The sequence below is a fragment of the Rhodamnia argentea genome, chromosome 11, assembly GCF_020921035.1.
Source record: "Rhodamnia argentea isolate NSW1041297 chromosome 11, ASM2092103v1, whole genome shotgun sequence".
NCBI lineage: Eukaryota > Viridiplantae > Streptophyta > Magnoliopsida > Myrtales > Myrtaceae > Rhodamnia > Rhodamnia argentea.
This window is the reverse complement of record NC_063160.1, coordinates 2568217-2584396: the sequence shown is the minus strand read 5'-3', so window position 1 is coordinate 2584396 and position 16180 is coordinate 2568217. Positions and strand designations below refer to the sequence as shown.

Here is a 16180-nt window from a genome sequence, read left to right as displayed (position 1 = left end):
ATTGACCTTGTGCATGTCAAAATGGTTTGTCGAAATGTTGGACTCGCGTGTCGCCGATGTGTCCGGAGCATGGTCATGTCAAAGAGTATCAAAAAATGTTGGAGAGTGTCGAACACGAAATGAAGGCCCTCGAAAAGTGTAGGTGCTTCCTAACTGGAGGCGTGCAACAAACAAGCAATATACTACTTAACTATAGAATGAACGAACGATCAAAGAGTAATTTATGCTGCTGCATAGGTGGCATCCTATATAAAATCAAGAAAAGGTATTCAAAAACTCCTAAACTTATTATACGGTGGCCAATTTAGTCATAAACATTCCAATTGTACTAATTTAATCCCGAACCTTTTAACATTTGCAAATTCAGTCCTAAACATTTCAATTGTGTCAATTCAATTATAAACATTTTGATAATTTGCCAATTTAGTTTTGAACCTTTTGATGATTTGCCAATGTAATCCTTCAGGTCAAATATCCAAATTGTAGGTTTTGATCTAAATTGGCAAACATTCAAAAGGTTTATGACTAAATTGCCACAAAATAAAGGTTTAGGACTAAATTAGCAAATCATCAAAAGGTTTAAAACTAAACTAGAACAATTGAAAGATTTATGACTGAATTAGATATCGTATAATAAATTTACGAATTTTTGGACAATTATCTCTATGGAATCGACTTGCGAGAACAAACAAGCATCAATCATCAAAGAGGAATCACGTACCGAATTTGTAACGTGTACATATACACTAGCATGGTCCAAGCCAATTATGCATGCGTCCTCAAAGAGAAATCGAGTTCTTCGAAAGCTTAAGCTGCTAAGGTCTCATCCAATTTCGGAAAATGCAAAATGAATTTGACGTGGGCATGCTAAGTATGTTGTTGATATATTACCCTTTTGGCTATGCCTAACCCGGCTCCTAACACCCAAATCGCCAAGGTTGCCTATTTAAACTATGACGTTACATACATCCATCTAACAATTCAATTTCTGAATTTTGCCCTCGAGTGATAAACGTGCTTCGCAAAGCCTGGATTCGAATCATCCATGAAATCCTCCAAGCATGGACCTTAGTCAACGCATTTATCTTATATACAATCTCGATCGAACAGATAAAAGCTAGCATCACAATTAATTCCATGAAGATTACACATCTGTGACCTCATGTACACGTGGTTAGTACCGGTCCAGACGGTCCCAAAGTAATGAGTTAAGACATCGAAAGAAGGCGGCTGATGCGACTGTCATCTTCTGTGTCTTTTAAAGGAAGAATTCTCCGACGTGAAATCCAATCCTAAGCACTTGAGGAAAGCTATCCTCGCCAGCCTAACCAGGGAGCAAGGGTGGTGATCCATGTAGCTATGACTCGAGTTCTCTCCTTCCATCATATCTTCTTCTCCGTCTACTCTTCTGCTCGTGCTCGTCGCAATGAAGCCTTTGACGCTCTGGCTTTCTCTGACCTGCAACTTTTCAGTTCATGGAGGGAGGTTAGCCACCGGTAAGTCATAAAAGGATGCACAGTGCAACAGAATATACAATGACCAAGACCCTCAGGTTATATGTGCAAAGCAAGAATCAGTTTCTTTAAGGTGCATTTGCACAGTTTGATCAAACGCGTGGACTCAGTTGGAGCCTGTGTTTGATTTCCTCTCCTTTCGGTTGGACCATGCATTTCAGAATATTGACCATTTTACATGTATTGTCCTTTTTGGCATAGCCGTCAGATGGTGTCAAAGCAAGCTTTCATGCACCTCAACTAGGCCATCTCCGCCGACAGAATAATTAAATATCAAGCCACGCCTTCATCCAACAGCTTACCATTTTGGAACAGTTGTGCAATGATTCTACCAAATCTTACATGATATCAGAGCAAAAAGTCATGAGTTCAGATTTTTACGGGCTTTACTTGCCTCCCTAATTAAATGTTTCCATGCCTAATATTAGGCAAAAAAAAAAACTAACTAATTATAAAGGGAAGTAATAGAATAATTAACTATTAAATCACGCATTCATCTAACAACTTAAGCTTAAGCTTAAACTTTTAGAACAGTTGACAATGATCCCATAAAGTTTCACATCCGCTACTAATCTAAATGAAGCATTCACTTCCGACCAAAAAAAAATGACACATTCACATTCTAACTGCTTGATACATTTAGAATTGTACTCTCGGAATGCTCCCATCCAATACCAAAAGAGAAGAAGCAAACTCTCTTGCCATCCTTCCGGTTTTTTTTTTTTTTTGGGGGTGGTGTGGGGGAGGGAGGAGGACGAGGGCTGCTTTCTTTCGGCAGATGCGCAGTGAGTGATCATCTACCACATCACTCAATATATCTAACGCGAGCAACGAGGTTATGCAGAAAAGCAACAAAGAAAAGGTACGTTCAAAGGTGGGAGTTGTAATGATGACAAACGAACCAACAAGAAATCATTCTCATGCACACCGCATTTCTCCATGTGGGAAAATATTTCTTAGAAGAGAGCCATTATTGCACACCCACCCCCCTTGCAACATGGCAAAGCACATTTCACCAAAAAAAAACAAAGCAAAGCACCCTCTCTCTCTCTCTCTCTCTCTCTCTCTCTCTCTAGATTTGTGTTTCGTTTAATTCCACATCGGCAGATTGCTCAATCAGTGATGACAAAGGCATTACATAATTCAACCTTTTCCGCACAAAGTTTAATCTGAAAAAGAGAAAAATAAAAATTTAAAGAGCCTTTGCTTTAAAGGAAATCATAGTTTCTATCCTAGACAGTCTTTTATTTGTTCTAGTCCGTACTTATGGTTGCGATTCACACAAGTTTCGCTGTCTATGCCAACCCGCGGCTTAAACAAGTCCAAGTGCGCATTAATCAGCCTTTCAATACCTCTTGTGGACACATCGAAGCTTTGGCTGGCGGCATTTCTTACAATTCATTATTCCCCAAACCGACCATTTTCGAAGCAAGGTCGAAGAGGCACGTCTCTCTGGTGGAGACCACTTGTCTTGACCTCAAAGGCAACCTTTCGGTGCCTTCACCTAATACTTACAAAATCCCCCCAAAATCCCATTAAAATCAAAGGGAAAATTGATGTGCGCATTCGAATCGCATCCTAGAAAAATCGAAATCGAACGCCTTATCCCACCGACTAACATCAGACGCTCCAAGGGAAAAAAACAACAACGTACTGATCACATGACAACTAACGGCACAGCTCATCCTACATTGGCAAAGACACCGTTTATATGCCTCACCATGATTATCTTGGCAATGCTATTTGCTCAAACCCATTACATAGACCGATCCAAATTTAGGTATCGACAGAAAATTTGCGTTTTTTCACGAGACAAACAAAAAATCGAGCAAGAATTAGGACTCAATCTAAAATTATTTTTCCGATATAACACCCAAAAACCAAAAGCTTAGATTGGAATTGAAACTCGAGCTAACCAAAAAAAGAAGAAGTTTGGACCAAAATCAGAATCCAATGGAAACCCACTTTTCTTTTCCATCTCGCTGTATATGTATAATTTTCTATATATGTATAGTTGGAGACATTATCCCTCACATAACCGTACAAAGTTGCCACATTAAAATTCTATTGGGAACACGTGTATTAGTTGGGTCGACCCGACCCCAAGAAACGCAAAAAGACCCACCCTCAAATGGGTGGGGTCCAAATCGAGGAAGAGACCCAGATGAGATTCCCCGATCCGAGGGGTCCGAAATCCATCAGATGTTATCGATCAATCCAAATCGGATCATGATTTCGTACCCCTAATCATTATCCTCCCTTTTCAGCGAAAACCCATCGCCGCCCCACTCGAGTTCTACTTTCCAATCCGTGCGTTTAAAGAACAATAAGGTCTAAATCGGCCGGGGAAGGAAATGTTAACGAAGGATGTGAGTGGGCGAGCACAAGCTTGGATGGCCCCATGAGAATCATTTTCATTCCAAGGGCATTTCCACAAGCAAAGTCGGGATTCTGATCGCCTTACGACGAAGCTTCGTCGGGTCAAGCAATGTGATCAATGCACCGACGACGAACTCCTATTGGAATTTACTGGGAGAATGATTGCGAGACAGAAGTATCAAACTGATTTCCAATTCTGTTTTTCTTTTCACCTTAGGTTGAATTCGTTGTTCCTTTTTTTTTTTTTTCGGAGGATGATGCAGAAGAAGTTCTAGAAGGTGGCCTTCAAGTCGTTGCTTTCAGCGACTGTGAACTGGCCGAAGAAGTAGAAAACGAACAATTTTGAAAAGTCTCGACCGTGTCCGTTTCCTAATCGTTCGAATCGTCACAATTCAACGAGACGAGCATGGATTCGCGCGAGCAGAAAACCAGTTCTATCATCGCCGAATCGGTCCCTAATTGGAGACTCTCAATCGTGCACGCTCAATCACTCCGTATGGAATCTCTAATTGACTCAGACGAATCCACAAGTGAAGCATTAAAAACTACAAGCTCCAACGCGCGGTTCGAAACATCGGAACAGCGAGCGAAGCAGAGGAAGAGTTGGCCGTACCTGGTGGGCGCTGGGAACGAGGAATGGCTTGTGGGAGTGAGATCCGCGCGAATCGAGAGGAGGCGACGACGAGGAAGGAGACGAGGAGGAGGAGGGAGCGGCGGCGGCGGCGGCGGAGGAGGAGGAGGAGTCGGCGGAGGAGGGGAAGGAGGAGGTGAAGGAGTAGAGGAGGAGGAGGAGGAGGAACATGACGAGGAGCTGGATCCATATCAGCCACGGTATCCTCAAGCTCTCGAGCACGAGCTCGTCTCCGAATTCCACCATTTTCGTGTCGAACCTGCAGCAGATTCTCGCTCTTCTCCTCCTCCTCTTCTTCTTCTTCTTCTCGTTCTTCCTGGAGCAGAAGGCGAAGGAGAGAGAGAGAGAGCGCGAGAAATGAAGGGGAAGAGGAGGAGAGCATTAATGAAGGTGAAGACCACAGTCGTTTTTGATGCGCGTGAGGCGCCCCCGTGTGAAGTCGACCGCCACATGAAAGGGATGGACTCCCCTTTCCTTTCTTCTCTTTTTTTGGTAATCACGCGAACGGCCCCAACTTTTGTTGAATGTTTGACAGCGGTCCTTGCAATTTCTTCTTTTTTTTCAATCCCATCCCTCACCGTTCGGAAGAAACGTCTGGGCTCGTGCACACGAAGCAAGAAAGTAGCTAGCTTCTCTATCAAGTAGGCCAATGAGGACCTCAAGGGTAAATGCACGACCCTCTCTCATCACTTCCATCAGCTTTCAATCTTTCTGGGTTTGCTGTGTTTATTGTAGGCGCTGTGATGTGACACAAAATTTTTGCACCTACATCATTTTTCGAATAAAACTACTTTTGATACATGATTTTAATCTCTTTTCTTTTTAGAAAAATACGCAAAAAAGATAAACTAAAAATTATAAAATTTGAAAAAATCAATTTTGAAAGTCTTAGCCCAGTCTTAGAAACCAAATTTGAACAGAGAAGATATGTACTTTTCTGAATTTTCTCAAAATTTATGGCATTTCTTTTATTAGAAAATTACCCCAAAAAAAAGAAAAATAATGTTTGCGACCACAAAAGTAAGAAAAAAAATAGACGTTAGCTTTCTTTCAATTCCAATTACATTTTGATCACTTTAAATCCCAAAAACCCAATCGGGAACCTCAGTTTTTAAAATTTTGCATTTAGGTCCCTAAAAGAGCAAAAATCTCAAGTTGAGTCGTTGTTATTGTTCTTTTCACTTTGTTCCAGTTATGAAATTTGTTTCTAATGTATTTACTTGCACTTTGAACCAATTATTTCACAGATTGAGCAATTTTGAAAAATCACAAAATATTTTCAATTTGGTCCCTCTATTTCCATTCAAAGTGCAATCAATCGCCCTCGGGCTATTTTCATTCAAATTTGAACCCCCAACTCATTTTTTTTTAATCATTTTAAGACCATTGGTATGGTCGGGCTGGTTCAATTTTTCCCTTAAGGGCCTCAATTGATCAATTTCCATATTCGGGTTAAACTTTAAAATTGGGGGTTTTACATAAAACGGAGCCAATTTGATGCAATCTTGCTATTTCTAGATGGAATCCATTATGTAGAATTTAATTTTAGAGTTCAATTTGAGAAATTTAGGCATTTTGCAGGTCAAATGGGCGGAATTCGAACATCCGGGTCGTGCAAATCGACCCAATGACCTCGAATCACCTTCTTCTTCTTCTTCTTCTTCATCATCATTCCAATGCAGGTTCTGTCCAAGGAATCGAGATTTGGACGCCAAATTGGAGTCCATTTCGTGCCTAATTGGAGACGCCATGCGGTGGGCATTGAAGGCCTCTTCATTCCGATCCCAAAGAGCTCAATTCCGCGACCAAAGACCGCCAGAGTTGGGATGGCCAAATCATTCTTTCTGTCGGTGTTACCCGTAGACGCCCAAGTGTGAACTAGTTCAAATCAGTACAATTTAGTGCACGTGGAGGACCTAACGGAGCTCAGTGGATTGCCAAATTGCTCTGGCACTGTTAAATCAAGTGGTTTCACATGCCAGTAAGCCCAAATTGACATATCACCGTGCGCGCCAAAATTTGGAGAAAAGCTATAACAGAATCCATGCATTTTTGGATCAGGAGAGAGGCTCATTCATGCGCAAGAGACTAACACATTGATGAGCCAAAACCAAGTCAATCGGACTTGTAGGTAAATCTTCTGAGCTCCATTGATGAGCGATTGCTTTAATTCCGGTTATCTCAATTTTGTGTGATCGAAATTTGCCATGGCCGAGCACTATGAGCTTGGATTAGGACAGATCAGGGACGATTTGCAGGTTTGGACGTCGAACGGCGGCCTGATAACTCTCTGTTGTCCGTCCTTCGTTTTCCTCGCAAGGACGTCAATCATTCAATGTGAGTAGACCAGCTCCACGTTCACGTGGCGCGCGACATCGGCGTTGCGATTTATTTTAGATAAAACAAATAATAAAGAAATAAAAAAATCAATTTCTAAAAATGAAAGAAGATTTTTGAAAATAATAAAAAATCTGATCGATGGCCATGATTTGACCACGAAGCATGATCTAAAAATTTTCAAAAAATAAAAATTGATTTTCTGAGTTCTAATTCATTTTTTTGAATAAAAAAAACATTTTCTGATTGTATGTCCAAAAACTTCTTCATTTTGATGAAACCTTTGAAAACCATTCGGTCCGGGTCGGACGCCCGAGAGGCGCGGACCAGTTTGATCTGGTCCGAATAATATTTCCGAATAAAAAAATTAAGTAAATAATAAAACAATCAGAAAATGATTAAAAAAGTCAGAAAATTCATTAAAAAAAAATTCTAACAAAATCGGAAAAATCAGAAAAAAAATTCAAAAATCACAGAAAATAGAAAATGGCCATATTCAATTGGCACAACCTATTTTTGTTGATTTTGGTCTCTTATCTTTCCCAAAAATGACATTTTTGGTCCTTTGAACAATTTGTCCCAAATCTTTCCCGAACTTTGATTGCACTCTCTCAAAGCCTTTAGTGTCTTACTAGGGATGCATTGTGGTGATTTGATGCATTTTAATTGCACGTTTTTTATTCTTTTTTTTGCACACCTTCTTTCACTGATTGTGATTGTTAGGATTAGATATACCCATATGCATGAAATATTAGATTTTTAGGACTTTCTTCACTTGAAATTGAGCATCCATGAACTTATAGTTAGAAAATCACTCAACGTTAGGTACCGAAAGGGCGTCGGTAGAAATATCAGCATAACCAAGTCCTCGAATCCGAATATCTAGTTTTGTAGAACCGAGCGGTTTCTCCCAATCACTTGTTAGGGTTTCCAATCTACCTTCCAAAGAAAGAGATTGGTGGAAGATTGGTGGTGACTTCATTTGCATGTACACTTTACACATGTCACCCGATCATATTAAAGATCGGCCACGTAGATATAAAAATCATACTTTCCCCCGTCGTGATTCTGTATGGTCTGGGAGGACCCGGTAAACCCACCTTTACCGATGTTTAGCAATCTGTTAGCCCGACGCCCATGTCTCTAAACGTAGGGTCGCGACAATGTATTGCTTTAAAAATGAAAAGCATTTATTTACTAAGAAAGAGTGCCACAACTACAATTCAAGAAGAAAACTCAGACATCTCCTTATTGTGCTTATAAGAAAAATTACATGGCAAGCCCTAAAATCGGCAAAAGTACAGCAGAAGTGACAATATTTGTGTAGGATACTAACTTTGGTGCCAATATTTTTTTTTATCACTTAAGTGCTAAATCGGAGAAAAAACGATCACCGAAGTGTCAATTCCAGTAAAAAGTAATTATTTAAGTGTAAATTCCGGTCAAACAAGACACATGATTTTTTTAATTAGTTTTTTAATATTACTTGTCAATTTTTTTTAAAAAAATCAACCCACGTGGACCCCATGTGGCATCCACGTGGATTGTTCAACTTAAAAATAGTTAAATTTTTTTAAAAATTATAATTAAATAGAAAGTGTGAGTTTGCAGCAACGAGGATTGTAAGCCCTCGCCATCGCCGCCCCCGCCAACGCCGACCATGGCCGGCGAGGGGTGGGGGATGGCCGAGGGGAGTCGCCGAGTCCCGGCGACCACCGCCAAGGCCTCGCCAGGGTCGGCGAGGTTAGGCCGTGGCTAGGCGCGGCCGGCCTTGCCTTGCCATAGATTCATACACCATCACCGCATGTTTTGCATAAAACACTTATGAATTGGGAGATCGTATGGTTAGAAATAACCGACATACTGTCTGACAGTCATATTAGCAAGGCCCTTAGTAACCAGTGTAATAAAATTCTTTCTCAAATGCGATCGATATAGATCGGTTAAACTTTGATTGCTTTTCGATTGCATTATAACATGCATGGCCTCTTCTATTGTATAATTGTTGCACATTTCATGCATGCAGATGCGGAATCTCTTTGAAGCCAAAATTGGGGAGGTTCAAACTTCCCCAATTTTAGGATCCGAAGACCCTCTTCAGCCTCATGCCCGTACCAACCTCAACAAAGCAATCCTCTCTCTCTCTCTCTCTCTCTCTCTCTCATGGCCTCCTTCCATTGCCGGTCCATGCACATCCAATAATGGGGGAGCCAAGATTCGCAGGCGCTGCTTCGTCCGATGACAACCGGCCCACGACGGCGCCTCCTTCGCCGCCGCCCCCGCCCCGCCAGCTGGTCTCCCTCGTCCAGCCATCCCAGAAGAAGAAGCACAAGACCAAGGTATTCCGCGTCTTCCGCTCCGTGTTCCGGTCGCTCCCGATCATAACCCCGGTGTGCAAGTTCCCGACGCTCCCGATGGGCATCCCCGACTCCCACCGGACAGTCTCGGGGGCCCGCGTGACCGGCACCCTATTCGGGTACCGGAAAGGGAGAGTCAGCTTGTCCCTGCAAGAGACCCCTAAATGCCTCCCCACGCTGGTGGTGGAACTCGCCATGCAAACCAACGTGTTGCAAAAGGAGCTGAGCTCGGGCATGGTGAGAATCGCCCTAGAATGCGAGAAGAGACCGGACAAGGACAAGACCAAGATTCTGGACGAGCCCTTGTGGACCATGTATTGCAACGGGAAGAAGTCCGGGTACGGGGTCAAGAGGGAGGCCACGGCGGAGGACCTGAACGTGATGGAGCTCCTCAAGGCCGTTTCGATGGGCGCCGGGGTTTTGCCGGGCAACTCCGACACGGAGGGCCCCGACGGCGAGCTGGCCTACATGCGGGCGCACTTTGAGCGGGTCGTCGGGTCAAAGGACTCAGAGACGCTGTACATGTTGAGCCCGGAGGGCAACAACGGGCCGGAGCTTAGCATATTCTTTGTGAGGATTTGAGTTCGATGCTTTAATGACGACCAAATCATCTGGCGAAGGGTTACGAATGATCACGCTACGCTGCCTCGGGCGGTGGTGGCCGGTTGTTCTTCATCATCAGCTTCACGGCGAGAACGAGCGGTGGAGCGTCACTTGGATGATTTTAAGGTAGAAAACGAGGGCAAGGGGAGGGAAGAGAGTTCTTAAGGACTACTTTTCTCAGAGATCTACGTAGAAAGCAAGTGTCTTATGCAATTCTTTTCTTTCATTTCTTCTGTATATTGTCCATGGCCGTGAGCAACAACGAAAGAAGTTTCGCATATGTTTGAATTCTCATCGTTTTCCTTTGTGTTTTTTTATATGACATTGAGTTTCTAGTTCCAGTCAGGCATAGCCCCCTAGGGTCGGAAAACTATATAGCTGCCTCTAATCACCAGAAACCTTATACTATACTTCATCAGATCATGTGAATTTTATCTGAGATCCACAAGATCCGACGGCTCGAATATACTAGGCCGACCGCGTTAAGTGCAATTATTAGCTTCTCTTGTAGATTTGGCAGTGTCTCCATCGCACATAGATCGATTAGCTATAAAGTAGATCCGTTCAATATACTTTTATGTCGTGCTTGGACACCAAGGCAAGGATTGTGATTTGATAATGAGAAGAAATGTGACAGAACTTTCAATGTCATATCTATCAATTAATAGAACATCGGATGTCAAGACAAATATAATCATAAAACGAATAGAAAAGCATTAAAAATTACGTAAAAATATTGAAATCAAAATGAGCGGGAGGTCATCGGGCTAGTGGGTTGCACAACTGTCTCCAATGCTGGCCGGTTTTTTGGTTGAACCGGTCTTTCAAAAAAATTCACTTTTGCACGCACACAAAAAGTTGAATCATAGCCTTCTGTATGAATGAATAACGACATAACCACTTGATGAACATATATTTTTTTTTAGTAAAGTGATGTAACATTGACATTTACTATTTTGCCGGACAAACCAAAAATTGGAACGTCCAATTTTTGGAAACCAAGAATCATGGGTTGATTCCTATTTTAGATCCAGACTGACTCACGTAGGAATCGATCACCGTTACTTCAAACAGTCTTCCGTTATCATTCAAAATGCCGCCTACAAGAACTTCATGCGAGTCTATACACGTTAACATCTATATATTGAGAATATTTCATCTGTTTCGTGCTAAGAAAAAGTGAAAGTATGCCCGTCACAAGGTTTAGATTGTAAAACAGATCATGCGAATCAATCGTTAATGTGAAATTACTGAGACAAAATCCCATCCATGTCCCTTGTGCTTGCTCCGACCAGGGTTGAATTCGAACACTGGTGCATATCATCCGTTGGATTTTATGGGCCCCACGTGAAATTCACCGGATCTGACGCATCTTAAGGACCATGCCCACTAACTTTTTCCAACAGGGACACGTCACTCCATGCCACGTTATTCCATGAGGTCGAGCTTAGCCCCTCCCTAAGGTCGGAAAACTATGTAGCTACCTCTAATAGGCAGAAACCTCGTACTATACTTCATCAGATCATGTGAATCTTACTCGGGATCCACAAGATCTGACGGATCGACTGTATTAGGTTGACTGCGTTAGGTGCAATTATTAGCTTCTCTTGTAGATTTGGCAATGTCTCCATCGCATATAGATCGATTAGCTATAAAGTAGATCCGTTCAATATACTTTTATGTCGTGTTTGGATGACAAGGCAAGGAGTGTGATTTGATAATGAGAAAAAATGTGACAGAACTTTTAATGTCATATCTATCAATTGATAGAACATCGGATGTCAAGATAAATGTAATCATAAAACGAATACGAAAAGCATTAAAAATTATGTAAAAATATTGAAATCAAAATGAGCGGGAGGTCATCGGTCTAGTGGGTTGCATGACTGTCTCCAATGTTGGTCGGTTCTTTGGTTGAACCGGTCTTTCAAAAAAAGTCACTTTTGCACGCACACAAAAAGTTGAACCATAGCCTTTCATATGAATGAACAATGGCATAACCACTTGATGAACATATATATATTTTTAGTAAAATGATGCAACGTTGACTTTTACTATTGTGCCGATAAAAACAAAAATCGGAACGTCCAATTTTTAGAAACCGAGAATCATAGGTTGATTCCTAATTTTAGATCCGGACTGACTCACTTAGGAACCTATCACCGCTACTTTAAACGATCTCTCGTTATCATTCAAAATGCTGCCTACAAGAATTTCATGCCGATCTATACGTTAACATCTATATATTGAGAATATTTCATCCGTTTCGTGCTAAGAAAAAGCGAAAGTATGCCCGTCATAAGGTTTAGATTGTAAAAAAGTTAATGCGAATCAATCGTTAATGTGTAATTAATGAGACAAAATCCCGTCCGTGTCCCTCGTGCTTGCTCCGACCGGGGTTGAATCCGAACACTGGTGCATATCATCCGTTGGATTTTATGGGCCCCACGTGAAATTCGCTGGATTCGACGCATCTTAAGGACCATGCCGACTAACTTTTTCCGACTGGGACACGTCACTCCACACCACGTTTTTCCACGGGCTATGCGCCTCGACAACAACGAGAACCACGTTACCGAACCATCTGTCGCCACGTCATAGTGGACCCACTGGCACGTCACCCCCCTCCGGACGTCTGCACATATAAATTATAAACGACAGACGTGTCGTCCCACAGTACCACGAAGATTCCCAAACTCACCCTTGACGCCGCCCCGAACCATACACAAACCCCAAGATTCTTGGAGTCCGCCACGTTTGGACCCATGGCGACGGCGGCGCGTGCGGTGCACTGCCAGCTGCCGGCGACGAAGCAGGAGGTGGCGAGGAGAGAGCCGGCCGGCCCGGTCCAGGTCTCGGTGCAGAGGCCGAAGCAGGCGGAGCCCGACGGCGGCAACGGGAAGATCCAGCTGCAGCCTCGGCTGTGCAACTTGAGATCCTACGGCTCTGATCCGGTGGGGATCATCAAGAGCAAGAGGGTCGGCGGCGGTGGCGATGCGGTGTCGCCCTTCTTCGAGACGCTTTCGGAGTACATCGAGAGCTCCAAGAAGAGCCAGGACTTCGAGATCATCTCTGGTCGCCTAGCCATGGTCAGTGTTTGAGGAGTCTCCATCTTTTTTTCTATTCTTTTCGTTTTAAAGAAACCAACTTGCATGTTCAGTTCAGCGATAGTTTTGATTGTTCTGCTTGATTGAAGTGAAACTCCATGGTTATGCTTCGGAATCACATGAGATGAAGGTCTCTGTCTCTGTTTATCCTCGTTATTGATAGGTTTTGTCTGCTGTTCCTTTACTTTACTGTAGCAGAAGATATTTTCATTGGCAAGGTGAACAGTACAAGTTGAATTCTTCATCCAATTAGGATATACACTTTGAGATTCTAACCATGTATTTGGATTCGACTTGTTTTACCTGATTCATGAGATTACAAGTACCTAAGGTGAATTTTACTTGTGCAGCTGCTAATATAGTTCTGAGTTTGCTATGGTTGGTGGGTTGTCTATAAATTCACAAGGTGTTGTTTGTCAGTTCTTCAGTCGGAAGTTATAGGAATGAGTCATGTAAGGCCGGATTGTACAGATTTGGATTTGGGGTTGGAGAGTGCCCAATTGGACAGAAGCTTGGAGCTGCTCATCCTAGAAAATTACAATTTTTTTTTTAAGTTGAAAGGTTAAATGTGAGTTAAGTAGCGAAATGTTTGGTTACCGATGGCCCGATTATGCTTCGTTTCGACAAGGTTAGCTCAGTTTGTGTCAAAACAGTGATCGCCTTGTCTCATGTGGTGCTGATCTGCTTCCCCAGAATTTGCTCATTGACTGATATACGAATCAGGACGTGCATAATCTGACCTTATGAGATTGGATGTCACTGTCAACCAGATCGTCTTTGCGGCGACGGTGGCGGAGGAGGCGGTGACTGGAAACTCCCTGTTCAGGAAGATGGATGTCCAAGGGATTGCCGAGGCAGCAGGGGTGTGTTTCGGAGCTGTTGCCTGCGCCGCATTCTTCGCTTGGTTCTCCAGCGCCCGAACCAGCGTGGGCCGCATCTTCTCTCGCAGTTGCAACACGCTCATCGACTCCCTTGTCGACCAGATTGTCGACGGGCTGTTCTACGAAGGCGAGCTCAGTGATTGGTCCGACGAGATCTGAAGCAAGGATTGGACGATGCAGGATCATGTGGAATTCCGATATGAGGTCTCCCAGAATTCTAAGCCCTTCTCTTGTGTGTGAAAATTCTAGCTGCTGTATACCAAGAAAGTTGAAAAGAGACGCAAGAATGAGAAGTCCAGCTAGGAATTAGGCGTATAATACTAGTATTATACGATACTGATAATTCGCTGCGAAGAATGAGATTGGCATGTAAACGAACAGACCGTCGAGGCAGAATTCGATGCCGCCTCAAGAGAGCTGGTACTGTAATCTGATCTGATATGGTTGGGTTGGGTTGGGTTGTAAAATAGATTTGATCAGGTGGTTAGATATGTGAACGGCTTGATTTGCTCTTTTGAGTGTTAAAAATGGAGGTTATAGTGCACTTTCTAGTGATTTCGATGTTGATTAGTGAGCCTAGGATTAGCATAATTTCTTTGGTCGATCTTTGTTTTCAAGTACTAGCTGTGAAGGGTACTTGGTTTTTGCACTCTTGAAGCGCCACTCTGCGGGGAGAGGTCTTTTACACGCATTTGCCCCGATCACGTCGGGGGACGAGGGAATATGCTCCGGTCAGGGATGGAGGAAAGCATAGCTCCACGGCCTGACAGCTCTCCTCGCTAACCTTGCGAATGGGATCGGGGAAGGTTATAGGTACGGGTGTCAACGGACCGGGTCTTGGCTCGGCCCGAAACTAAACCGTACTTAGCTTGGCCCGGCCCGAGCCCTAATTACATATGCCCAGCTCTTCGGGCAGGGTTGGATTCTTTTTTTCCCTTTTTGTTTCCCTTTTTTTTGGAATCAAAAGCACTTGACAAGCTTGTTGAACGAGAGAATGTAAAAAAAAATGTGGGTATCAAAAAGCCGAAGCCGGCCTGGCCTAGTCCAGCCTGAGCCTTATGCTAGTAGTATCGAAGCTCAGCCCAAAAAGGCTTGAAAATTTGGTGAATTTTTTGGTTGGCTCAGGCTTTTTTTGACACCCTTACTTATAGGGACGGTCATGATGGTGAATCAACCCGAAAGTGAATGAATCTGCCACAGAAAGGACTTAATCCGCTTTGATTGAATGTGCTTGGGAACTATTCTGCAGTTATTCATAGGCATTATCTAAGCATTTGCCTAATTCGGGTAAAAGACAAGCAAAACATGAAGGGTCAAAATAGAATGCAAAACAGAAAAACCTTTTCAGTGAATTTCTGAAAATAGACAAGCAAGACATTCGGGTAAAAGTGTTTTTTTTTTTTTTCTGTCAAAACATTCGGATGAAAGTTTAGGTGGCAACATTTGTTTTTTTTTTTTTCAAGGAATTAGGAGAATTCCGTTTTGAAAAACAGTGATATCTAAATATGTTCGAAGGTCAAAAACCAGGTGCAAAAAGTAAGGATTATGCTAATGCAAACCTCGTGTCTAAAGATAATTATGGGAAATGAGTAGGGGTAAGTAGTTTTCCGTTCGATCCGAACGATTCTTGATTCGATCAATCCGACTTGCTCACTCCTTAAAAATGACAACTAAAGTTTTTTTTTTTTTTGTGGTTAAACTCGAGCTTTGAGAGCTATAGCACCTAAAGGCCGTGCTCGCCACTCCCAAGATCTAAAGATACTTTCCAATGTTTCCATGTCCCATGGAGTAGCGACAGATGCATTTAGGACACTTTGGGGTACCCACGTGCCCCGTGTAGTATTAGGAAACTGAGTTTCGAGAGCATCAAGATCCGAGCTTATGTTCTTCCGGAAAAAATTACCAAAAAAATACTAAATTTATTGTAATTGTGTCAATTTAATCATAATTTTTTTTTTCGATTCAGTGCTGAATCTTTTGCAATCGCGTCAATTCAATCCATTTAACCAATTGACTTTCTAACGCTGAAAAAAGACGTCAGCCGTCCGACGAAATAATATTTTAATATTTAATTTTGATTTTGTTCTTTCCTTTTTCTTTCCTCCTCTTCTTCTTCCTCCGGCCAGAGGCGGCGGTTGGCAAGGTTTCTCGCCGGCCTCAAACGAAGCTCGCCACCGGCGAGGGTGCGCCTCGTCATGGTTACGCGAGGCCGACCTTGCCCGGCAACGGCGAGGCTTGCCTTGCTAGTGGGCAAGCGAGGGTGAGCTTTACCCGAGGTTGGCGAAGTGGACTTTATAATAGGTTTAGGACTTTTTTTTTTTTTTTTTATGATTTTTCTTATTCCATCTCATAAGAGATGTTATGAACAAGT

The 16180-nt window shown here is 42.7% G+C and overlaps 3 protein-coding genes across 3 annotated transcripts; 2 read left to right on the top strand and 1 right to left on the bottom strand.

Annotated features, from left to right (window-relative positions):
* Positions 1–1006: 1006 nt before the first annotated feature.
* On the bottom strand, positions 1007–4903 carry LOC115744044. Its single transcript, XM_030679127.2, has 2 exons — positions 4507–4903; positions 1007–1458 (listed from the first exon to the last, which is right to left on the bottom strand). Exons 1-2 carry the CDS (start codon positions 4768–4770, stop codon positions 1243–1245), a joined length of 480 nt encoding a protein of 159 aa, XP_030534987.1. The 5' UTR covers positions 4771–4903; the 3' UTR covers positions 1007–1242.
* A 4082-nt stretch (positions 4904–8985) lies between these two features.
* On the top strand, positions 8986–10101 carry LOC115744042 (protein MIZU-KUSSEI 1). Its single transcript, XM_030679125.2, has one exon. It carries the CDS (start codon positions 9063–9065, stop codon positions 9798–9800), a length of 738 nt encoding a protein of 245 aa, XP_030534985.1. The 5' UTR covers positions 8986–9062; the 3' UTR covers positions 9801–10101.
* A 2389-nt stretch (positions 10102–12490) lies between these two features.
* On the top strand, positions 12491–14353 carry LOC115744043 (stress enhanced protein 2, chloroplastic). Its single transcript, XM_030679126.2, has 2 exons — positions 12491–12910; positions 13699–14353. Exons 1-2 carry the CDS (start codon positions 12587–12589, stop codon positions 13966–13968), a joined length of 594 nt encoding a protein of 197 aa, XP_030534986.1. The 5' UTR covers positions 12491–12586; the 3' UTR covers positions 13969–14353.
* The last annotated feature ends 1827 nt before the right edge of the window (positions 14354–16180 follow it).